General features: G+C 36.5%; 1 protein-coding gene across 2 annotated transcripts in view; it reads left to right on the plus strand.

Annotated features, from left to right (window-relative positions):
- TMTC2 (transmembrane O-mannosyltransferase targeting cadherins 2) overlaps nt 1–27,105 on the plus strand; it is a 446,864-nt gene that overhangs the window by 182,254 nt on the left and 237,505 nt on the right. For both annotated transcript variants that reach the window (XM_016923925.4, XM_016923926.4), the window contains one exon: nt 24,879–25,707. In XM_016923925.4, the coding sequence (XP_016779414.2) occupies nt 24,879–25,707 (829 nt within the window). The remainder of the gene's footprint in view (nt 1–24,878; nt 25,708–27,105) is intronic.

Here is a 27,105-nt window from a genome sequence, read left to right on the forward strand (position 1 = left end):
AGCTCAATCTCCACCTTCTTTCAATTCTACACAGCACCACTGCACAAACTCAGGAGCAAAATTTTAGTCATTAGCACTGGGCACATCATCTGTGTGGGTAGCATTCATCCTGTTACTTGTAACTCCAGAAATGCGGTGGGATTTTTAAAAAGGCCACCGCTAGAGTCTTAAAGTTTCTTTGACCACAGAATATCACTTTAGCTTCTTGCTGTCTTGTGAATACTTGAATTGCTGGCAACCCTAATGTAAAAGTGAAAATGACTCCAAAACTGAGCATATTTCAGAGGTAAAATAGCAAGAAAGGAGAAAATGTGGGGATGCCAATTGAAAAATGGGCTGGCTGAGTGAGAAAAGGGCTGAATTTAAGTTGTCAAAGCAGCAGCCTGAAGTTTCTGGTTCTTGGACAGGATAATTTGTAGTCTTTGATTCTCTTTCATTCTGCAGTATAATCTTCTCCCTGGCTGCTCTGACTTCCATATTGTTCAAGAGGAAGAGAAATAACCCATCTGAATTCACTAGCTTTCATTTGCATATACACACAGCTGGTGGTAATGAGAACCACCATTTATCAAGGCTTAGTGTGTGCTAGCAATGTGTCTTCTGTGCAATATTTTGTTCCATTCTATGAAAGCATTAACCTCATTTACAGATGAGATACAGATAAGATAAACTGAGGCTTATCAAGTGAAATAATTTGCCTGAGGATTCATAGATAGTATGCAGCAGAGAGAGAATCTCATCTCAAATATCTGACTCCAAAGCTCATGGTCTTCCTGTTATACTGTTTTTGTGCAATTTTAGTGAAAATGAAAGATCCAAGTAGTATTACAAAAGAAACAATGATTTTTTTTTTTTTTCACATTACTTGGCTTTGGGACCAATGCTCATTATCTACAGTAGCTTTGAATACAAATAATCTGTACTTCCAGGTGCAAAAGCTAATTTTATGAGTGCTAAAAATACAATGATGGATATTTTCTCTCTGCCCCTAGCAAGTAGCAGACATGTATACAATAACTGTATAACTCTGTGCTGAGTGCTAATATAATTCCTTATGAAATGCTGGAGAAGCACAAGTGTCAAAAAAATTAATTTAGCCTGGTTAGGGAAGAGTCAAGAGAGTGACAGAAAGTAGTGGTGTCTAAGTAGCTCTGCTCATCTATGTGTGTGTGTGTGTGTGTGTTTTAAGACCATGCTTGTGCATTTCATTTAGGTTTAGAGTCGGTGTCCATTTTTTTTCCTCCTCAATGCTGCTCATGTGAGGAGAAATTTGTTAAATTCATATTTATTTATTAATACATATGTACTATTTTCTAAGTACTGATCTAGATGTTGAGGATAAAGTAGTGAAGAAAATAGACAAACACCTGCTCTCTCAGGATTTACATTTGTGTGGTAACCATTCTCCAGATAATTTGTGCATTCATTATTTTTACTCCATATTACAAAAAAGTTGAACAACACCCCCCGCCCAACACCCCGCAGTTGCCTAGTATGCAGTAAGACGGAGTTTCAAAGTAAAAAATAGCCAGATAATTAGAATATTAGAGGAGTGATACTGATGGATGTGTGAGTGTGTCTAGGCTCTAATTGGTTTGGAAGCCTCCCTGAGACCAGAGACTGGACAGTCTTTTTCTTGGGCATGCCTCTGTCCCAGAAGGGAAATGGGCATTGAGATCTTGGTATTCTGAGCTTGAACATCACATTGGCCTGCAGGGGCATATCATTTCTACTGTGGCCTTGCCCTACATTTAACAGACTTAAAGGAGAGGCTTTGTGCATATACCCTGGAGGTTGGTCTTGACTAAGTTTGCCTCTTGTGTGCCTATGCATTTCACCTACTCTGCATGGTGTTTCTCAAAAGCATGCAAGCAAGAATTATTCGGATTCAATTGACATTGAAGCATTTCGTTTGTTTCTGAATTTCATATTGCTGCATCATTGCTAATCAACCATATTATTTATGTGTTCTTGACAGGCATTGCTAATACAGGAAAATATTTCCCACATTGCTTTATACGGGAAATAATGGGTCTGCATTACAGAGGCTCCTTGTAATTCAGATAAAATTTTTTCCTGCAAATTTCATAAAAAATACAAAATTGCTTAGACTAATTAGCAATATTTTGATGTCCAGGAGTGTCCATGTGTCTAATGGTGTCCTAAATTGTGCAGACTCTCTTGTGTGGGTTGTAAAGATCATATAGACTTTCGATATCTGAGCTTTCCTCTATTTATACAAAAAAGGCCTACATGTTCCCTGATTCAATATCCAAAACCATGAGGCCAGTGACATATGATTTTGATTTTTTAAAAAATTACTATTCAAAGACAAAGTGCATAAACCCTGCATTAAATAACACTCCCAACATGGCAACACTTCACAATAAGAAACACTTAGTATTTCTGCAGGAAAATACATGCATATTTACAGTAACTGGAATAAATAAAAACTATAAATTGCCTCATGTCAGTTCAGGTCAGGCTTTTAGTTTTTAATACTTTTATTGAGATGTAATTCACGTATCATAAAATTGACTAAAGAATGCAGTGTATTGATTTTGAGTGTATTCAAAGAACTTCTAACTATCACCATCAATCTTAGTTTTATATTTTGGAATGGAATTAAGGATAGGGATTTTGGCCCTGTCTCAAAGATGTTGTGTGTGTGTGTGTGTGTGTGTGTGTGTGTGTGTAATTTTCCAAGTTTAACAGGATCTGTAGTGAAAAGTTTTGACCTCGAACCATGTGGGTCAGTAAACCTGGTTAAAGTCTTGTGAAGCCCCTGTTTTTTCACTTGTGCCTTTAGTCCGCTTAGCTGTCTATTCTACTGTTTAACAAATTGGCACTGAAGTTTGAGTAATCAGGATATCTTCTTTGGGGTTGTGTATGGGTCAGAATGGTTGGATTCTTAATTTGTTTTTTCAAAACTATGATAAATTGTAGGTCCCTACATAATTGCAGTTTTCTGGAGTAATAGTCTTACATTAGCATTTGATTGCTTTCTTGGCTGTGTGTTTGGTACATGCAGCCCTTGATTTCTGAGTAACAGTGGTTTACAGTATAAATATGAATCTGGGTGCTTCTTTTTCTTTCCCATTTACTTGCCTAAGTGATGTTTTACAAATGTCTTACATATGCAACAGGAATTAGGTTGTATTTAAAATATAAAATTGTCTTGTTTTTAGCTTTGATGGGGAGTTTTATCAAATTATAAAGGTGACTGTAAAATTTGGGGTAAACCCAGTTTCCATTCTGTTAGCTATTTGAAAAAGGAATCATTTTCAGACAAACCAAACATTTAAAGCAGGGAATGAATTTGGAATTTTTTAATCCCTTTAAATAAATGGCCATCCTAAAATATGCCCAGCTTATTGCTTCCTAGAGGCAAATTCACTACTGAACAATTTTAAAAGAGCAATCACATAAAGTTAATTATGGGGGAACGATTCTATAAAAATTTAATATGCTATTAAGACAGTTGCTGATTTACATCAGATTTATATAAAAGTTGTTTGAACCTGCACCTTTGCGTCCAGCTGGTAGCCTTTTTCTAGATTAATTAAGTGAAAGCCTCTGAAAAATGTTAGACATTTGAGAGAAGTTGTGATTTCGTAGATAAAGGGAACATGCTGTGAAAAGTGTGGCCATATGGCATAATGACATAAACCCTGCAGTTCTAATCAGGAGGCCTGAGTTCTCACACAGGTTTTGCCACTACCTAGTTGTGTAATTGTGAACAACTCATTTAACCTCTCCAGGAGATTGTCCTAATATGGGCATTTCTGAGGATGCTTCAGGACCAAATTGCATGCTACTTGAATCATAATTTAAAATATAATTTTACTGCTAAGCCATTTTTGGGTAAAATCATAATTTCGTCTCTTTGAAATAATCTGATTGGAAAGATGGGTTTCTTGTGCAGATATTATGTTTTTCACTCATTTCTATGAACAAAAGATTAAGTTCCAAAGTGCTTATGTTTTTTTGAAGGCCAGGTAATTTATTGCAAACTGTACTGGGCTATACATTTTGTGTTTCAGCTTTCAGAAGAATCTATTTACATTTAAAATAATACCCTCTTTTCTCCCTTTTGTCATGAAGTTATCTTTTCCATTATCTTTTAAACTTAAATACAGTTAATACTTGATTATCTAAAACGGAGCCTTTTATGAGTCAATCCCACTTTCTAATTCTTAACAAATATAGAATAAAATAGGGAATTATGCCATTTTTACATTACCTGTATAATCATTTTATGCATATAATTAGAAATTGACTCTGATTCATTGTTCCATGCAAGAAAAATAATGCTTTTTAAATACTGAAATTAATTTGACAAATAATTTGAAATTAATTTTTTTAATTATAGAGAAATTAAAAGACAACCTAAAAAAAAATCGTGAAGTGCCATGCTTGATCCTCAATCTCAGGGGTCTGACACTTTCTCCGTAAAGGCCAGATAGTCAATGTTTTTTGCTGTGAGGGCCATATGGAGTTTACTACAATTACTCAGCTCTGCTGTTTATACTGCAGACAAAGAGTGTGGTTGTGTGTTCTGGGCTGTAGTTTGCTGACTCCTGATCTTTCTAAGAACTTACTTGCTAAACTCATATGTATGAGTAATTCAGGCTCTCCAAAGAGATTATGTTTAGGACAATATATTTGTAGTAATATGAATCATTCCATTTCATACAAGTGCATGCATTTTACAAAGGACTTTTATGTTCATTTTTACTTTTATCTGACACTTTAACTCTTCTGTCATGAGGATATTAATCTTACTTTAAAAATTATTAAATTAAATCATATATGTGTGCATATATATATATGCATATATATATATGCATATATATATATATATATATATATATGTATATATATATGTTTTACAGCTGAGGAAGCAAATCCTTAGAGCAGTATGATTTGTCCAGGCTGAGCCTGAGCGTGCAAGACCTTTACTCATTTTTCCTACTCCATATTGTATCAAGTATACTAGTGAGCTCATTGAGCAAGTATCTTTGATCCCACTTTGTGTCAGTGAAACTCCTTTACCCTAAAATTTTGAAAATGAGCTAAGTCAGAATTTAGCATTACGGCTATTCTCTGGATACTGAATTCATTCAAAATAATCAGACAAAGTAAACTTTGGTAACAATTACCCCATAAAGGAAGCCCAAGTAAGCAGAAGGTGATTTCCAAGAATAACCACCTCTAGAAGTTCACAGCAGCTGTAAAAATATATCTTCAGTTGAAATTTAGCTTGTAGTGTTAGGGCACTTGATTTTTTTTAATCCTCTTTTTTCCCCACCAAATTATTTAGATATATTGAACAGATTTATTCATTGCTCTTAGTATAAAAGTTAAGCACTTCTATCATGAAGGAGAGCTCACGCTAAAAAAAAAGAAAGAAAGAAAGAAAGAAAACTGAGCAGTAAATCTTGTAGCAGTTTAGTATCTTTTTTCTTGACCAGAGTTGTTGTTGGTGGTGTTGGTATTGGTAATGGTAATGGTAGTAGTGGTGGCGGTGGTGGTGGTAGTGGTGGTGGTGGTGGTGGTGGTGGTGGTGATGGTGATTAGTATTCATAATGGTGGTGGTGGTATTAGTAATGGTGGTGGTGGTGATGGTGATTAGTATTCATAATGGTGGTGGTGGTGGTGGTATTAGTAATGGTGGTGGTGGTGGTGGTGGTGGTGGTATTGGTAATGGTGGTGGTGGTGGTGGTGGTGGTAGTGGTGTTGATCGGGTGGTAGTGTGTTTCTCACAGTGTTTACCTTCCAGGTGGATATGAAGTGATTGACTTTGGCAGGTGGTAGTGATGTTGATGGGGTGGTAGTGTGTTTCTCACAGTGTTTACCTTCCAGGTGGATATGAAGTGATTGACTTTGGCAGTGAGTTCTGTGTTTTGTTTTAAGTCTTGGTGAGGAGTGCATTGGTGGTTGTGACATATTTCAGCTGAGAGATAATAGAAAGTTTAATGATGTTAATATCTCTCTTCATGTCTCTCTAAAAATGGGCCGTGTTTTTTCCATCCAAATGAAGAACACATAGGGTGGTTGAATACCATTGGATTTATTGGTTCAGAATTAAGAAAATGCTGGGTAATGAAATCTGAAAAGCTCAATGTGAATTTGACATTTTTTCCCTGTTTTTTAAACTCATCAGGCCAAAATCTTAAATCCTAAATATTCCATAAATACATTCTAATAAGTATTGTTTAATTAGTCTTTTTAAGTATAACTTTATAATTGACGTTTTTCAAGGTTATTTCAGGTTTTTTTCATTTCGTTTTGTTTTTTTGCAACGATTTGTAATATTTACTTCTTTATCTTGATCAGGCTGCTGGCTCTGTGAGGCAGTTTAATGCCTGCTGCTTTAATAGCAGTGGGACCTGGGAATCCTCATTTTACCTCTTTGTTTCCCCAATGTCCACATCTCATATCTAGAGTTTTCTGAAGATTAAATGCATTAATACATAGACATCTCTAAGTGCCCAACAGTGCTCAGTTAATGTGAGCCTTTTTAAATTTTTATCTATTTTAAGAATGCTTTCCTTCTCTCCAAATTGGCTAATTTAAAAATATGTCATAAAGATCATATGTTTGGCTGTACCTGTGGTTACTAATTTTTTTTTTAAATATCAAAGTTCATTAGAGAAATTGTAATGAAAGTGAATACTGTAATACTGTTGTGTAACATTGCAAAGATGTATTAGTCAATTTTTGCATTGATCAAAGTTAAATTTTGTTATTTACTACAACAGTAAACTAGGAAGTGGCTGGATTCTTGAGAGATATTTAAAAATTAGATTAAAAATAACTTTCTGTCTGAAACCACATTCTTAAGTCACAGATTTCTATGCGATTATATAGGAGTTTCTCAAATCCTACAATTGCATCCTTTCCAAATTACTGACAGTTGCTGTTTCAGGAATATCCTGTCTCTCATATCAGTAACCCCTTTGTTTACAAATTATCCTAACACTTCAGCTTACCTCCTAAAGACCCCAGAAGTGAAGTAGATATTTTAAGACCTTTCATTTAGAGCTGGAGATGCCCAGAGGAATTATGTAATTTTATTACTGTCTTCTTGTTGTGGGGAACATGCAAGTCTAACAATTCAAAATCTAGTCTTCCTGTCTCCTCTTTCTCCCTCTCTCATTTCCTCCCCTTACCTGTCTCTCTTTTTCTTCTCTCCTTCCTTAAAACACTATATTCTTCTCCTGTTCTTCATTGATTAAAAAGTGCCTTAAGGATAAGGAACTTGACTTGGCTTCATAGTTCATGTATATTTAAAATATATTTGAAATTATTTCTACAGTAAAGGATGGTCCTTACTTGCCAAAGGAGTTTTAAATGTTTTCCCATTGTTTTAATGCCCCAATTAATACAGTACCCAGTAGAAGAAAAAACAAAATCAAACTGTTAAAGAAACGAGGGACACCGACATAAAATGTGTAAGTTAAAGAAATGGAGAGCTACAATATCACCTAGACATGTATACTTTTAAAAATCCCAGAGTAAAGAACCCCCACTCTATATTGTTTTGTATAAGTACACAGACACACAGATGAGATTGGGCTATTTGAGCTACGTATTAAGATTCTGACGTATCTGAAATTGCCCCCAGCCTGTTCTCTTGGTTCATTGTTCTTTTGTTCATTCAGTCATTTGCTCAATCATTCATGTACCCATTCACCCATGTGACATGATGTGTCTCTTCTGTGCCAGGTGCTGGTCTAGTTGCTATGGATAGTAAGTCAGTGAACAAAACATAGATAAATCCTTGCCCTTTCAGAGCTGGTATTCTTGTGGGAGCAGTGAAACTCACTTCTGTAAGTGCGAGATAATAAGATTAAGATTGTATGCTTAGTGTCACTTTGGGCCTCAACAACTTCAGATTTGACCTTTACAGTAGTTGATATCTTTCATATGTGATACAAGTTATGAGATTGGTGAACTTTGAGAAAGCAGGGATTACTGTAACCTGGAGAAACTGAATTGTTGTTGCAAGTCTTGCAGAAAAAATAGAACTTAGGCTGGAGGTAAAGAACATTTAAAATTGTGGCACTAATAGGTGGATGGATGGGAGTTTGGTTTACAAATAGAATGATAAAGGGGGCAGTACCACGAGGGGACTTTGAAACAGTAAAGATATCAATGTAATTTAGGGAAATTTGAAGTTTAGATAGTAAAGATGGGCCAGATTTTGGACAGTTTTGAACATCCAGCTGAGGACATTGGAATCTAAATGTTCTTGCTTTAGAGAATTATCATAGATTCTTGAAGAAGAGTAGTAATTAAAAATATAAATGAATGAGCCAGGTGCGGTGCCATGTTCTTATAGTCCCAGTTACTCGGGAGGCTGAAGGAGGAGGATCTCTTGAGCCCAGGAGTTCAAGGCCAGTCTGGGTAACATAGCAAGGCCCTGTCTCTAAAAATAAATAAATAGATAATGAAAAATTAGAAACAAATGAACAAAGTGCCATTCCATGAGCACAAAGGAAGATGGAATTTCTAGTCCTAGCTGTGATTGAGTCGCTGTCTCTTGGTGAACACTTCCAACACATATAGACATCAATTTCCTCACTGCAAAATAAACATTGAGGAGATGTTCTCCAGTGTTCTGGATTTTATAGATACAAATTTTTGACCTCTTTGTCTCCTGGCATTGACCAATCTGTGGCTGTATGAACTTTTCCAGTGGGAGTTAATTGTCTCTTATATCAGTTATCACCTTGAAGTCAGGGTGAGAGTACTTTGATGAACAGAGGTCTGTTGAAGAACTGGACTTGGTGGGTATGAAGTGGGTATTGTAGGGTTTAGTGTGGTTTATAGCAGTGGTCCCCAACCTTTTTGGCCGGTTTCATGGAAGACAATTTTTCCATGGACTGGGTGGTGATAGTTTCCAGATGAAACTGTTCCACCTTAAATCATCAGGCATTAGATTCGCGTAAGGAGCACACAACCTAGATCCCTCGCATGTGCAGTTCACAATAGGGTTCCAGCTCCTGTGAGAATCTAATGCTGCTCCTTATCTGACAGGAGGCGGAACTCAGGTGGGTGGTAATGCCTGCTCACCGCTCACCTCCTGCTGTGTGGCTCAGTTCCTAACAGGCCATGGAGCAGGACTGGTTCGTGGCCCAGGATTTGGAGACCGCAGGTTTACAGCATAGAACCCTGGATTTATAATCAAAGGACATAGCTTTAGAGTCCTAATTCTTCTACCCACTGGGTGGTGAGATTCTGAGTAACAACCTAGCCTTTCTGAATTCTACCTGCTTTTTTGGTAAAACACGAATTCACAAAGTTTACAAACATCATGATGTTTTAGAAAGGGCTACTTGAGATAATACATGTAAGGCACTCTGTAAAATGTTTAATAAACATTCATAATTAGCGTTGCCACTAATAAACCATTTTCTCCACATCATATCCCAAAGTGAGATATAATAATAGAACAGAATGTTTTCTAGGCACTGCTCTCCTTACTGGATGCCGGGACTTCATCTGGGAGGAATAAAGTGATGTAACAGGTGTTTAAATTCATTAGGCAATTATACACAGCCTTCTTTCCTCATAATATCTGGTCTCTCACAGAAAAATATAACGGAACTTAATATATCATTTGGATGACCTGCATTTGTTTAGATTGTTGAAGGAGCAAGACACATGGGTTGATTTGGGATATGGTTCAGAATAGAACAAAACTGGATTTATTAAGAAATATGATCCTTACTGTAAAATTTCTGGTGTGTTTCATTTAGGAGTTATTACAGAAACCTAGTCAAGAGTGGAATTTCCTGATATTACTTAAAAGGTAATGTTTGAGTTAGAAGCTAAATAAAGCCTCTAGTACATCCTGTAATTTTTATTACTATCTGGTAATCAACATTTATAGCACAATGTTAAGACTTTTTATCCTTTACTTTTATTAAGGTTTGACTGGCCCATGGCATGAAGTTGCATGTGTTTTCTGCACTTCTGAATGTTGCTGGAGTTCACTGTTGCACTGAATGTGCCTAGCAGGGCACCATACAAGGGGACAAAGACAGCCAGTGCATTTGAACGAGGGCATGTTTAAGTAGGGAGTAAGAAGCCGGAGATTCCAGTCAGTTAACCGATCCCTTCCACTTCTTATTCCCCTTTGCTTAATCCGAATTTACTGAGTGCCAGACATGCACCTGGCAAAAACTTTTTGCTTGTCTCCCTGCAGGGTTCCAAGGGCCCTGAGCCAGTCAAAAAATGATCGACAGTTCAGTTAGGGAGAGTTCACTAAACTACAACTGTTAAAGCAGACAGAATTCCCATTAGAAGAATGCTTTTTGGACCTAATCCAATGATAATAATCTATTAAAACAAGTTGTCTAATCTTATGAGTTAACATGAAAAGAGAAGTGGATGCAGGGTGAATTGCAAAATGTTTGCACGTGTAAGTTCAGCTTATTTAATTTTAAATAATTAGGGCATGGCAATGATTAGTGCTAATTGGAGCTATGTCAGGCTGAAAGAATTATCCAAGTGTGTTTTGAAGACTCGTGAGAGATTTTTACAGTAAATCTTATTTAACTCTGGAGTTTGTTTTATTGATAATGCTAAAACTCAAAGATACACATCTTAATGAAAAAAATACGAGATTTTAACACAACCTGAAATAATTTAAAAGATAGTACTATAATGATAGCTACAAAGGCTAGGCATGCTTTAAAAGATTAATGGGGAGTGTTTTAATGGCCATCAAAATAGGTATTTAGTAAATGTAAAATTCTGTTTTAACTGACTTGAAGTAAGATCAAACTTTTGGGTTGTATTGAAGTCTTATTCAAATGGAGAATGAATACTGCAATGATTATATGGGTTTCATAGTTTGAATACTTTTCTGTTTCAAAATCTTACCGTGAATTTGTGTATTAACTTTCCGACATCGTAATTTCCATTCATGATTTTAAAAGTCAGTATATGATCAAAATTTAATTTCAAATTTCACATTAAAACAGGGAAAGAAATAAATTATAGCGATTACAATTACACAAAGATTTCATCTATTTAGATTGGTCACCACCTACAGGCTCCAAAAATTGCATATTTTCAAGTTGCTTTTGGCAAGAAGACGTTTTTGGAGAGTTATCAGAATAGAACCTGAATGAATTGAAAAACTTCTTAATATTTTCCTTTGTTCCCAAACATCTGATAGATTGCCACTTCACAGCCACGTTAATAATTTCTATGTCAACATAACATGAAATACTCCACTAGCTTATTACTGTAAAGTTAGTATAATTTGAAAGTCACACTTTTGATGATTAATTCCAACTAATAAAGTGTGCATTTAAGAAATGCTTATTTGATTGTACCAATATTAATTTGTGCTTTTAGCAAAGTTATTCCATTTATTTATAACAAGTATTGTTTCTAAGCTTACTATTTTACTTTTCAAGAAGATATTAACCATCAGAGTAATAAGATACATAGGTCTGAAAAATGACTCTTCGTGAAAACTCAGATTATATTTTTCACCTTTTCCCACGTTACCCATCCCCAGACTCAATTTTTGTTTTTAAGATGTTTTTAAATAACTAGCCTTCGGGTACTGTTGATATCAGTACTTTACCCCTTCTCACATATCTTTCTATATCAAAGGGAGCAAACTAAATAGTACATACCAAGAAAGATTTGGGATTAGAGTTGTTTTTTCTATAATTCTACTAACCATAACTCGATCTGTTACTCTGATGTATCTGAAAATTTATAATGGCCTTTGGCTTATTCTGTTTTCTTTCATGTGGGGGTGAAGGGAAGAGGATGACCCTCTTGCTTGCTTAGTAAACCCAGAATGTTCAACTCAGCGGCCTTTTAGGGATTCCAATTCTGCTTGGTTTTGCTCTGAATTACTAATAGTTACGAAGCCCATGTAAGTGCCACAATGCTGTCTGGAAATTGCTGAATAGTTTAAAATCACTGGATGTTGAAAGAAGAATTATGAAACTGATGGATGCTTTCCTATGTGAAAACTTTAGTTTAAAAACTATAGTCTAGGGTGCGTGCAGTGGTAATCCCAAAGTAATCCCAGCACTTTGGGAGGCCGAGGCAGGCAGATCACAAAGTCAGGAGTTCGAGACCAGCCTGATCAACATCGTGAAACCCCGTCTCTACTAGAAGTACAAAAATTAGCTGGGCTTGGTGGCGTGTGCCTATGATCCCAGCTACTTAGGAGGCTGAAGCAGGAGAATTGCTTGAACCTGGGAGGCAGAGGTTGCAATGAGCCAAGATCGCGTCAGTGCACTCCAGACTGGGCAACAGAATGAAATTTGGTCTCAAAAAAAAAACAAAAACAAAAAACCAAAAACTTATAGTCAGCCTCAGTTGCCCAGTCAAGCAAATGAGCATTTTCTGAATCAGTGTGGCATTCTGAGAAAAAAGACAGTGTATGTGAGTTATGCCCAGATAAATGGCCGCATTTTTACCTGTGAGAAACAGTAAATAATAATTTGTCCATTTGACATTGAATTTACTATTTAAATTCAGTAGAAGACATAGCGTAATTATAGAGTTGGAGTATATTTCCATATAACAACATTAAGCATTGAAATTATATGCTTATTAATGAACATCTATAAGGCATGTATGTTTATTAAGTTCTATTTGTATATATAATATAAAATCTTCTTTTTCTTGCTGGTGTCTTTTGGGTTTTCATAGAAAAACTCCCACACTCATTAAATAGCTGTCTATTATGATATCTTTGAGAGAAGGCGGCTGTATCTTAGCCTCCCCACTGAGTGAAGTCTCATTATAATTTGTCTCTTTATGTTTCCAAAATGCTGGGCTCACATGCTTAACTCATTAATGAGACTGGAACGCATCTCATAATGGCTGGTTTGTCGCACTAAAGCCACACAGAGTTTAAAGAATGTTGCAGTTTAATCCATTGGCGCAGGAAATGCATTTGCAATGTAGTTGGCCAATTGGGGCAAGGTTGATAAAAGAAAGTTCCTTTTCTAAATTCTGTTAATTTTGAGCTCACTTAATTTTACTTCTCCTCCCATTAGTTGTCTTCTTCTTAAAGAACAGGGAAAGGAGTTTAATAAAAAACAAAGTGTTTTCATAGTCAAGAGAAGTATCTTCTTTACTTTCGTTTAAAACTTTTTTTGTTGTTGTTTCTCAGGTCACAAAGGATATTTTCTTCACATATTTTCTTCATAAAGGCTGGATTGTTTTGTGGCTACCCTGATTTGACCATAGCGCACTGCCTGGTGGGAAGGGTTAAACCTCTCATTCTAAGCTAAACAAGATTACTCTGAAGGCTGGCATTCAGGGGCTTGTTTTTAGTGTAATGGGTTAGGGGCTATGGCACACCCCTTGCAGTTCCACTAATTGAACTCTTTGGGTACTTCAGTTTCTAATAGTTAGCTCTAGAAGGGGCTTGCCATGGGTACGCAAGAAATTGCTCACTGCTTGATTTCCCCACGTTAGTTTAATGAGGAAGAATGGGTCACCATGCCAACCAAAACACCATAGCAATGGGTTTAGAGGCATCCTTTCTTGATACTTGCTTCCCATTTAGGGGTTTCTAATATACTACAAACGCTATAGAGTGTCAGACAAAAACCAAATAGGATTTGAAATCAATGTGTCCTCTCGTACAATACATGTAAGTGACTATGTTGAGTTATCCTGAATTTTACTTCATTGTGTATTCAGACTTTTTTGATTAATTTAGAAGGTAGCGAGGCACTTATGTTGGTCTTAATTTTCAGTTGTTAATTTTTCTTTGCTAGCAGTTTTCAGCTATTGATCTATCAAAGCTCATCTACATTTAATTTCATTTGGTTTCTAAGAGCTTTTATTCTACTATAGTAACAACCATTTAAAAATTTATTTTTTAGAACAGTTTTAGGTTTATATAAAAATTAAGAAAATAAGGCAAAGTTCCCATACACCCAGTTTCCCCTGTTATTAGCATCCTGCATTAGTGTTGTGCATTTGTTGCAATTAATGACCCAGAGCTGATACATTATTATATCAATAGTTTATTCAGATTTTTTTAGTTTTTACCTAATGTCATTTTTCAGTTCCATGGTGTCAGCTGGGATGGCACATTTATTTGTCATGTCTCCTTAGACTCTTGCATGTGAGTTTTTCAGACTTTTTTTGTTTATTTTCTGATTGAGACAGGGTCTAGCTCTGTTACCCACACAGGAGTGTAGTTGCACAATCACGGCTCACAGCAGCCTCAACCTCCCAGACTCAAGCAATCCTCCTTCCTCAGCCTCTCTTGTAGCTGGGACTACAAGCACAAGCCACCACACCTGGCTGATTTTTGTACTTTTTTTTTTTTTTTGTAGAGATGGGCTCTTACTTTGTTGCCCAGGGTGGTCTTGAACTCCTGAACTCAAGTAATCCTCCCACCTCGGCATCCCAAAGTGCTGGGATTGCAGGTGTGAGCTACCACACCCAGCCAGACTTTGTTTTTGATGACTTTGACAGTTTTGAGGATTCCCAATTATATATTTAGCAGTATGTCTTTCCATTGGAATTTGTCTGATTTTTGTTTAAATGATTAATCTGGGAATAAGTTTTTTTTAATTTTGTTATCTGTTTTCTTTTTTTAGTTTTTTTTTCTAATTTTCTTAAGTTTTTGTTTGTTTTTGAGACAGAGACACTCTGTCACCCATGCTTGAGTGCAGTGGCTAATCAGAGCTCACTGTAGTCTTGATTTCCTGGGCTCAAGCAATCCTCCTACCTCAGCCTCCTGAGTAGCTGGGAATACAGGTGTATGCCACCATGTCTGGCTAATTTTTTTTTTTTCTATAGAGATAGGATTTTATTATGTTGCCCAAGTGGGTCCTGAACTTTTGGCCTTGAGTGATTCCCCCCACCTTTGCCTCTTAAAGTGCTGAGATTACAGGTGTGAGCCATTGCTCCTGGCTGGGTATATAGGTTTTGAGAGGAAGAACATACATGTAAAATAACATTTTCATCACATCATAACAAGGGTACATACTGTCAACACAACTTACCACTATAAAGTTGACCTTCATCACCTGCCAGTGATAGTGTTTTTCAGGTTTCTCCACGGTAAAGTTACTTTCTCCCCACATCTTCCCACCCACCCAGTTCATACTGTGCCTTTCGGAAGGAAGTCACTATGCACAGACCACATCTAAGGAATGGAAATTATGCTCCCCTTTTTTGAGGTTGGAGAATATATATAAGTTATTTGGAATTCTTCTGCAAAGAAGATTTGTTTCTTCTCTCATTTATTTATTTTTTGTATCACTTATCAATATGGACTCATGAATATTTATTTTATACTTTGGGTTATAATCCACTACCACTTTACTTTTTTTGATGCTCAAATTCTTCCAGCTTTGGCCATTGGGAGCTCTTTAAGTGGGTTCCTGTGTCTCTTTCACACTTGGACATATCTGTATCAATGTACTTTCACGTGTGTTTTGAGCACTTTCTCCCTTTCTGGCACTACAAGTTGCTTTAAGCTCATTTTGTATATTTTCTGTTCCAGTCCTAAAATCAATCCATTTATCCAAGGAGCCCTGATACACTTTATTGGAAAATGGTAACAACCATTGAAGGAATAAATACAAAAAAATTTAAGTAAAATTCAGGAAAATATCTTTCAAGTATGATTAAATGAGAGACTAGATGATCATCTTAAGCTGTTATGTGTTTAGCTGGAGATGTATTAATGCTTTCTGATGGATGCTTGAACTCAGTGGGAAACATGATGGTGTACTATGGGTTTAAGTGAACAAAAGAACTCATTATAATCCGAAATACTGAATATCTTAACATACTTTTTTATGCCCCTTAATCTTTAAATTTTTTCCTCACAAAGTCTGGATATGCCCACTCATTGAACCTCTCTTACTATTTTTTGCAATACCAAACATTATAAAACTCTTTAATCTTGTCTGTTAGTTGGTGTGGGGGAGAAAACAAATGTTTCTAATCTTACAGACAGGATGATCATTAATAAGGAAACCCATTTTTCTTTTAAAGGGAAACAGAACAACTATGACAACTTGATTATGATGAAACTTTGATTAATCACATGGATATGTTCTAGAAACAATTCCTAACCATACTTTCAGCCATGCATTCCTTCTTGTCACATGTTCAGAAATTATGCCTTTGAGGGGAGTATCCAGTGGTAACTATTTTGGGAAGGTGGAGAGCTAAGAGAAATCCTATTTTACTGACATAAGAAAAGTGATGGATGGTGAATACAGAATAGAAGGTGCTAGATTTTTGTTATGTCTGGATAGCCTTTTCTCTGTCTTATAACTTTCAGAAACTGATTTTTATCTACTTTATTATTACAACTACTATCATTACCAAGGGCTTAATTTGGAATTAAATGAGCCTTATGCTTAAGTAATTTATTCTCGTTAGTTTGCCAAAATGTAGGTCTCATGATGGTTTTAATATTAAACAGCAGGATGTTTACATTTTTCTTTCATTGAGACTAAAATATTCCTTTTCAGTTTCATTTATGTCCCAGAAAATCTGAGATCAGAAGACAATATTGAAGCTGCTATTATTAATGACAGTTTTTCTTTCATAATAGAGAGGGGAGCTGTTATAGTTGAATTTTACTTCACTCTTATTTTTATGTATTTAGTCAAAGACCCCCATAGAAGGGAATAATTCACCACAGGGCTTCTGTAGAGGTATCACCACTAACTAATATGGCAGAGTCTTCTCATTGGCTTCTCCCTCATATTTCAGGTGATATGTGGGGAAGATTTTGATGTTTTCTGATAAATTTCACATTATTCATTCATTAAGCTATAGTTATGTACTTTCATTCCATTAGTGTGTCAGAAAACTAAGTTGTCAACCAGGAACCTTATATTGGCTGACTTTAATTCTATGATTTTCTATGTATGGCAGTTTCAGGAAAAACCCTCTAAAAATTTTATAATTAGAAATATCTATTTTTGTTTATCAGAAAAGTGGGGATTAGAGCTGATTTCCGTTTTTATGTTAAATAATTTTAAAAATGAACATATTTGAACATCTTAAAAATTAGACTTTCGGCCAGATGTGGTGGCTCATGCCTGTAGTCCCAGCACTTTGGGAGGCTGAGGCGGGCAGATCACCTGAGGTTGGGAGTTCGAGACTAGCCTGACCAACATGGAGAAACTCCGTCTCTACTAAAAATACAAAATTAGCCTGGCGTGGTGGCACATGCCTGTAATTCCACCTAATCAGGAGGCTGAGCTAGGAGAATTGCTTGATCCCAGGAGGCGGAGTTTGCAGTGAGCCCAAATTGCGCCATTGCATTCCAGCCTGGGTAACAAGAGCGAAACTCTGCCTCAAAAAAAATAAAATAAAATAATAAAATAAAATTAAAAAATTACACTTTCATAAGGCAGACCTATAATGTTTTGTGAACAATTAGGTGAATTAAAACATGAAGAAACCCTGTCCATACTGGTGTGAAATGTATCTGTAAGTTTTTTGTTTGTACAGATGCAGTAATTTTCCCATTTATATTTCTACTTTTACAACAAAGTTGTAGTTAGGAAAATGTTCCTCCAGAACATATGCTACTACTTTAATGTGTGCTTTTCATGGAGAGAGGGAAACAGGCAGAAAACATTTGATGACATAAAGGTGAAAAGGTCAAGTTTCTGTATGTGGTGACAACAAACTGCTTGAAAATGGTGACTCGGAGTTGTGTGGAATACTTTTGACTTTGTTTTTATAAGAGATGAGGTCTCGCTATGTTGTCAAGGCTGATCTTGAACTCTTGGGCTCAGGGCATCTTCCTACCTCAGCCTCCTGAGTAGTTGGGACTACAGGCTACTGTGCACAGCCAATTCTGTTGACTTATGAACCTTTGCGTGGGATATTGGGAGCTAGGACTTAGCATAATGGTATAAAATGTGTGAGAGAAAGATAGAAACTGACTTTTAAAAGTTTGAGGGTCAGACTTAGTTTAAGAATCATTTATTTGAATTCCTACAAATGTCAGACTCTGTGTTACCCTCTTGGGAGAGATGTGTCAGTTATAGCTTAGCTCTAGAAGAGAGTGTTTTGATATTGTATATCCCACTGCTGTGCATTTTGCTTTTATATTATTTTCCATTGAACTTAAGAGATGTTCTCATAAAATTAAGGTAACAATCGCAAGATAAGTATATTAGAACATGGAAAATATTTTTAATTTTGAGAAACTTAATTATAAAATAATAGCTTCAATAAATAACAAATATAGAAAAGTGTAGGAACTGGCCATGCACGGTGGCTCACACCTGTAATCCCAGAACTTTGGGAGGCTGAGGCGGGCAGATCATAAGTTCAGGAGTTCAAGACGAGCCTGACCAACATGGTGAAACCCGGTCTCTACTAAAAATACAAAAATTAGCCAGGCGTGGTGGCACACGTCTGTAATCCCAGCTACTCGAGAGGCTGAGGCAGGAGAATCACTTGAATGTGGGAGGCAGAGGCTGCAGTGAGCCGAGATCGTACCATTGCACTCCAGCCTGGGAGACAGAGTCTCCAAAAAAAAAAAAAAAACAAAATGTAGGAAATGACACATCAGTTATCTACTTGCCTATAACCAAAATTTAGATTTGTTAATATATTAATTGCATATTTTTTAAATCTAGTCAGTGTAAGTCTAGGTATGTCAAGTTGTCAAACCTTTTAGTTTTTTCAAATAAGCTTTTTGAATAAAGGGGAGCCACACACAGATGGGGAGCCACACACAGATTTGAAGCCATCTTTTCTGTTATTCATGTACTCATCTCCCTACACTAGAGGTTTCCTCGTCTCATGTTTGGTATAAATACTTCTAGACTTAAATAAAAAATAAAAGGCCTTTCGTACATACGTAAGCATTTGTGAAAAATATTTTTCACAATTCAGACATATGGCTATACCATGATTTTTTTATTACCATATTGAAATTTGTATCTATTTCTGTTTTTTCTTTTATAAACAATGCTAAGTATCCTTGTATTTAGATCTTAGAGGTTTTGTTAGAATGTAGGTAACTAACTACAGATTTCCAAGTCATACATGATACAAACTATTAATTTTATTGTGTACTTTCATTTTCACAACTGTACAATTTATATTTCCCCAACAATGTATGAGTCTACCTGTTCTAGAACAGTATCTGTGAAGTCTATCTCTTTAGTTTTGCACTTTATTTAACTTACATTTGTTTCACTTTAATCTTAATTGGTATTAACTCATGAGATTGAGTATCTTTTCAGATCTTTATGGTTATTTGTCTTTTCTCTGAATTTCCTGGCTATATTATTAATTCATTTTTTTTCTGTTGGGTTTTTTGCCTTTGGTGGCTCATATTTAAGAAATTTTTTCCCCTAATATTCTGGGAACAAATCTTATCTTCTGCATGTTGCAGCAATACTTGAATATTTTAACCTTGGGTTCTAAACTCCTTTGTAGTCTGGCCTTTGTGATACTCTTATTGTACTAAGAATTCAATTTGTCCCAGAGCCTGAGAAGGATAATTATTTATGTTTTGTTATGGTTTGCTTGTTTACAGTGAGGCAAATATACCTTAAAACTTTGCAAAACAAGAGTCCAACAACATTTTTAATATCAGTACTAAGAATTAGAGTTGTACAAATATGCAGTGACCCTCAACTTTGGCTGCATTAGAATCACCTATGAGATTTTACTTGGACTGGGGCATTAGTTTTTCTAAAAGCTCATAATTGATAATGATGGACCTTTAAGTTTGAAAACTATCCTTTAAGCCATTATGACTCTTCTCTCAAAGTGGTTTTCTGGACAGAGTAGTAGAATGTGTGAAGCTCCAAGAACACACAGGGTCTCTCTTTTTTTTATGAGAAGTTCATATCCAGCGTATAGAAGAGTGCCTGCAACCTTAATGATAAGTTGAATGAACTAATTGTTTTAGCTACTAAATTTCAATCCTTTTCTAATGCTCCCTATCAAAGATTGTACTTAACTAATGTTTAAATATCCCACACTTTGAAGTCTTATTTTCTTTATATGAATTTTTGCTAGTTTTAGCTTGCAAGGAGATTCATGCCTTATCTGTACTTGCATCTGAGAAATACAAGTGTTAGGTCAGTTTGTTACACCAAACTGCGGATACAGAAATGCTAAGGTAAATTGTAGGGTCACCTGACTCCTACTCCTAGTAGTAGCTCAGTAAAAATTTGCTAATTTGATTTAATCCATAAACCATAGCATAGAGACTAAATTAGAAATGAAAACCATTTCCATGCTTTCTTTTATCTCGTTTTAAGGCCATCTCCACAAGAACAGTTGAGATGTTTTATTAAAAATTGGATTTGAAGAGATATTTTTTTTTTATCAGAAGCTCATTTATATAGTTGATTTTTTTTGAGACGAAGTTTGGCTCTTGTTGCCCAGGCTGGAGTGCAATGACGGGGCCTCGGCTCACTGCAACCTCCGCCTCCTGGGTTCAAGTGATTCTGCTGCCTCAGCCTTCTGAGTAGCTGGGATTACAGGCATGCGCCACCACTCCTGGCTAATTTTGTATTTTTAGTAGAGACGGGGTTTCTCCATGTTGGTCAGGCTGGTCCAGAGCTCCTGACCTCAGGTGACCCGCCCGCCTCAGCCTCCGAAATTGCTGGGATTACAGGTGTGAGCCACCACGCCCAGCCTAGTTGATAATTTTTAATAAAATTTTATGAGAAAGCATCAGAGACACTTGAAAATTGCAGTTTCATACTTTGGCTTATACTTTTTTTAATTTTTATTTTTATTTTAAGTTCCTGGGTACATGTGCAGGATGTACAGGTTTGTTACATAGGTGAACGTGTGTTTTGGCCGATACTTTAAAAGCCATAGCAAATCACAACACTTTAGAAACTCTTCTACTTTAAACATTTTAAAATCAGCTTTACCTGTTGGTTTAGTTTCCCTTTAAGAGTGTCACTCACCAGCCTGGGTAACATGGCAAAACACCATCTTCAAAAAAATACACACGCACACACCTGTGGTCTCAGCTATTCCAGAGGCTGAAGTGGGAGGATTGCTTGAGCCCAAGAAGTTGAGGCTGCAGTAAGCCATGATTGTACCACTGCACTCCAGCCTGGGTGAGAGAGCAAGACCCTGTCTTAAAAATAAATAAATAGAAAGAGTGAGTCATTTATTTCGTCCTTACAGAACTCACCATTAAGTTAGAATAAGTATGTGAAAGCATTTCACTTCAGAACCGTAGTATCTTTTGATCTTAGTGACTGTCAGTTGTTCTAATGAGGGATTATATATGAAGATACTTTAAATGTGAAGTAATACATAAATTAATGTTTGTTAGCATTTTATTACTTATGTTTTCTTGTTTTTATGTCATTTTCATTTTCTCAGTACTTAGACATATAATATTTAACATTCAATAGTTTTCATTATTCATATCTTTATAGTCCATTGTATTTACATTTTCTTTTTAGCATAATAAATGCAATAATATGACCACATCTGGAATCTCAATTTTATTTCAATAATTATTAAGATAAATTATTAGAGATACGTCTATGAAAAATTAAAGAATAAAGTAGTTTTGCCTTGTTATGACATTTCTGTCTTTAGAAATAAAAAAGAATTACATCATTGTTAAGACTAACTACTTCTGGAGTTTAATGACTAGCAAAGAAATCTGACCATGTTTCCTCCTTCGTGTGGCTCTCCTGTCCCTTGGCTTCTCTTCTTGCCTGATTACAGCTGTTTTCGTAATGCTTTCTCTCTTCCTCTCTACATCCCCGATCACTTCCACCACAAGATATTGTAATAGAATGTTCTTAGGCACATTGTAAAAATGGGCTTATGGTACAAATTCAGAATTCAGTTGTCTTTCAAGATCAGTCTTCTTTATCCATGATATCTTGTCTCCTTTATCGTTGCCAAATGGTGTTTCTCACTTGTATAATCTAAGAGTACTCAATTATGTGATTGATCCGATCATGTTATTACAAGCTCTTAAGCATGGTTTTGTGGTATTTTTCTTTCTAAAATCAAGAAATTTTAGAATTATTATTGCTGGGTAGAATTTCAGAGGAACAATGGAATGGTTTGCAAAAGTTATTCTTAGATGATAATGAGGCTTTGAAGTATTTCGGCAGTTTAAAAGTTAGATTGGTGGGCCAGTCACGGTGGCTCACGCCTGTAATCCCAGCACTTTGGGAGGCTGAGGCAGGTGGATCACGAGGTCAAGAGATCAAGACCATCCTGGCCAACATGGTGCAACCCCGTCTCTACTAAAAATACGAAAAATTAGCTGGGCATGGTGGCACGTGCCTGTAGTCCCAGCTACTTGCAAAGCTGAGGCAGGAGGATTGCTTGAACCTGGGAGGTAGAGGTTACAGTGAGCTGAGATCATGCCACTGCACTTCAGCCTGGCGACAGAGCAAGACTCTATCTCAAAAAAAAAAAAAAAAAAAAAAAAAGAAAAGAAAAGAAAAAAGATTGGTGAGGCAGAATGTGATATTTCTCCTTCTACTATTAAAAATTCCATACAGCATTATGTGAATTAATCTTAATCCAACATTTGACAAGGATGTTTTTAAAACAAGTTAATGCTGTGAATTTGGCACTATTGTATCTGATATTAATGAATAATTCCACCTCTTAAAATTGTCTAATTTCCATCTGGTTGCTGTTTCTCATTTTCCTTATTTTACATGTTTAACTTCTAACCACCTATTCTTTTGCTTCTCTTATTTTATACTCAGAATCACCCCCTTTTAGATTAAAAAAAAAAACTTTCATACTTTTGAAATGTAAAAATGGACATATCACCAAAAAGTGAGAAGGAAACCCTAAATGAATTACAAACTTTTTGTTTTGTTAGAGATATAAAAACTTCTAAGATCTTAAAAGTAAGATCTGAGTTTAAAATTAGGGAATAAAATAAGTTGTGTTAAGAAGGACAGGGTCACCAGTTAGGAGGAGATTATTGTAGGAATCCCAGTGTTGGCACTTGGGACTAGTGATGACAGAGGAGATGGAGAGAAAAAGGACAGATTCAGGATATATTTGGACGTGAAAGTTGTGAAGACTTGATAATGAGTGGAATGTGGAGGGAAGGAAAGAGGCTATGAAGAAGAAACTGGTTACGTACTGTTACTATTTCCTGATGGTGACGATGATTGGAGGAGGAACTGTTTTATTTCCGTTGGGGAAGTGTGAAGTCAGGAGTTCTATTTTGGGTATTTAGAATTTGAGGTATCTAAGTGAATATGCCCAGTAGGCAACTGAATAATTGCCTCTGGAGGTGAGGGAGGGTGAAGGTACAGTCATTAGTGTACATTAAGGACGTTTAAAATCATGAACCTTGTTGAGGATCATTAGGTTGAAGGTAGAGTGGAAAAGAGCATTCATAATTAGTTCTGTGGCTTCCAGCAATCAGGGTTGGTGTGGAGGAGAAGTCTGAGGAGCAGAGTCCAGTGTGGCAGTTGTATACAATACATAGACATTGTTTTCATAGAAGTTGTATATGCTTAAGGTATATTGCTCTTTGTGGGTTGTTTTTAAAATTAAATATTTGGTGTATCCTTTGTAAGATTCTAAACCCCCTTCTGAATGTCATTGAGTAAGACAATTCTATACAACGCCAGGATGTTTGCTGTAAAGAATGGCTTTACCATTGAACCATTAAGGTTGGGATATGGTGCCCATTTTAACCCTTCCCGCTCTGCCTCTTTACGACTTAGATTTTTAGATGTCACCTAAGTTTCTTGCTGGGGGAGAAGGACTTTGCCAGAAAATTAGCATTAACATGATGTCCTTTGACCCTCCTCACAATTTTTTGTCATTCTCTTGAAATAAGTTAGTTCATTATTAAAGAAGTCATTTTATTTTGTTTTTTATTTGAGTTGGAGTCTCACTGTGTTGCCCAGGCTGGAGTGCAGTGGTGCAATCTCAGCTCACTGCAACGTGTTTCTCCTAGGTTCAAGCTATGGTCCTGCCTCAGCCTCCTGAGTAGCTGGGACTACAGGTGCACACCACCATGGCTGGCAATTTTTTTTTTTTTTTTTTTTTTTTTTTTTTTTTTTAGTAGAGATGGGGAGGTGGGGTTTCACCACGTTTGCCAGACTGGTTTCAAATTCCTGGTCTCAAATGATCCACCCACCTCAGCCTCCCAAAGTTCTGGGATTACAGGGGTGAGCCACTGTGCCCGACCTAAAGTAATTTTATTTTAAAAGCTGTCATCAACATGAAAAATTTGGGATTCATGAGGAGTGTTTTTGAGTGTCGGATGTCACTGATATCAGTGACAATATGGGGCAGCAGATAAAAGCCTGGTTTATAAATTCTGCAAGGACGGAACTCTTTAAGACAATGAAATGGGGACTGGCTTAGACATAGCTGCATGCCTCTACTCCCTTAGAGACAAGCACAAGAGTCCTGCCATACCACATATTTTTTGACATGACTACTTTTTGTTTTTCTTCAAAATCTAAACTACGATAAAATGAAAGACAACAGTTATTAGGTGCCTTTATCTTATGCAGAGTGCTAAGTACTGTACATTGTGGTCCCCTTGTGACCCGACATGAATTCTGAGAGGGAAACAAATATATTGAACCTACTTTGTAGAGGTCATGAAATTGAAGCTATGATTATTGGTATTTTAGAGAGAAAAAAATAAGAAAAGATAATCAAAAAATATATACAAACTACGATTTCAAATTCAGGTTTTTTTGGAGATTAAAATTTCTCTAGGAGTGCTTGAAAGGTGATGGACATGAAGTCATGTTTTGGAGACATCATGCTGTGTTTTTAACGGTCCATTTAAAAATGTATTTTATCTCTAAGCGTTAAGTGTTCCCATGTTGTACTGATAATAATCTTAATTTTTCCCTTCTCTCTTTTGGTTTCAGAGGAAGAACTTGTCGCTTTTCCTCAGCATTAGTTTGTTAATTTTCTGGGGTTCCTCCCTTTTGGGTGCCCGGTTATACTGGATGGGAAACAAACCACCAAGCTTTTCCAACTCGGACAACCCCGCTGCTGATTCGGACAGCCTCCTCACCCGCACGCTCACCTTCTTCTACTTGCCAACCAAGAACCTCTGGCTGTTGCTATGTCCAGATACCCTCAGTTTTGATTGGTCAATGGATGCTGTGCCTCTGCTCAAAACAGTTTGTGACTGGAGAAACCTACACACTGTGGCCTTCTATACTGGACTCCTTCTCCTTGCCTACTATGGTTTGAAGAGCCCGAGCGTAGACAGAGAATGCAATGGGAAAACTGTCACAAATGGCAAGCAGAATGCAAATGGACATAGCTGCCTTTCAGATGTGGAGTACCAGAACTCAGAGACTAAGTCCAGCTTTGCATCCAAAGTAGAAAATGGCATTAAAAACGATGTATCACAGAGAACCCAGCTTCCTTCTACGGAGAACATTGTTGTTCTGTCTTTATCTTTGTTAATCATACCCTTTGTTCCTGCCACGAACCTGTTTTTCTATGTCGGCTTTGTAATTGCAGAGCGAGTATTATATATTCCTAGTATGGGCTTCTGCCTACTGATTACAGTGGGTGCTAGAGCCCTTTATGTCAAAGTCCAAAAGCGGTTCCTCAAGAGCTTCATTTTTTATGCTACAGCTACACTAATTGTTTTTTATGGACTCAAGACTGCGATCAGGAATGGAGACTGGCAGAATGAGGAAATGCTGTATAGATCAGGGATAAAAGTAAACCCAGCTAAAGGTAATCTTTTATTTTATGCTTTTGTCTGGATAGTTTACACTTTCAGCCTCTTTATATCTTTGCTTCTTGTTTTAAAACACAGTATTAAGGAGGAAGAGGTCCTTTTATGCAGTACCTGTATCTTTCATTCTTTTTATTTTTTTAAAGAGATATGCCATATAACCAATTTAGAGACATATCCAATATTCCTTACTTGGAATAAGAAAATATTTTTCTGTGTTTCTGACTATGTTTGTCCAGAAGAATTAGAGCTCCTGTTGTGTAAACAATATTGACTATTCCAAGAATTTAGAAAAGAGCTTGGTTTTCACATTTTAAAATACTGATAGGGACACTCTTTTATCATATAATAAAAGTTAGGCTATCCCACTGAAGTATACTTCAGCTCTTCTATTTTCCAAGCATCGCCTGAGGAAATACAAGGCTTTCACTGAAACCTTTAAAAGATTTGGAGATTTCACTGCCTCTGAATCCTGAAAGTATGTCTCTAGATGTCAGTGTGTACACATTCAGGTATGAGTCACCTTTGGCTGTGCAGAGGCTGAATTATCTGAGTGTTGCCAAGCAGTTAGCAAGTTTTTACTTGAGTTCTTAAGTCACTTAGAAAAACACACTTCTCACTACATAATGAGAGTTTTGATTATACCATTCATGATTGCTTTTGATTTAGAAAATTACTTGAGCAGATCTCAGAATCGATAGAGTAGAAAGTAGTTTCCTTTAAAATAAAAAAGTCAAAAGCTATGACAATGGATGACCCTAGTTTAGGCAATTAAATGTATTGGAAGCTAGAGGACAATTACATAAAAATAGATGTAAGTTTTTAGTGCAGAAATATATCATAGTAAATAGTACTAAAGAGTCTTGTTCTTCATAAGCCATTTTTATTCTTTTTTGAGACCGGGTCTTGCTCTGTCGCCCAGGCTGGAGTGCAATGGCATGGTCTCGACTTACTGCAACCTCCACCTCCTGGGTTCAAGCGATTCTCCTGCTCCAGACTCCAGAGGCACTGAGATTACAGGTGCCCACCACCACACCTGGCTAATTTTTGTATTTTTAGTAGAGATGGGGTTTCACCATGTTAGCCAGGCCGGTCTCCTGACCTTAGGTGATCTGCCTGCCTCCGCCTCCTAAAGTGCTAGGATTACAGGTGTGAGCCACCACACCTGGCCTATTTTTATTCTCTAAATTATGTTTGCTGATATAGCATTTGAACTGGCATTTTTTCTACTCTTTCCAACACAATTCTATATCAGGATTAAAAGAAGGTGTAAAACTGTTCCAGAATATGAAAATGGCCTGCTAATAGGTGTATATATATATAAAGACCTAGATACTCCAAAAGCTACTTTGGCATGCTTGTCTGATGAGCACAAATTAAGTCAAGAATTCAGTGAG

Source organism: Pan troglodytes, chromosome 10 (assembly GCF_028858775.2).
Source record: "Pan troglodytes isolate AG18354 chromosome 10, NHGRI_mPanTro3-v2.0_pri, whole genome shotgun sequence".
Taxonomy (NCBI): domain Eukaryota; kingdom Metazoa; phylum Chordata; class Mammalia; order Primates; family Hominidae; genus Pan; species Pan troglodytes.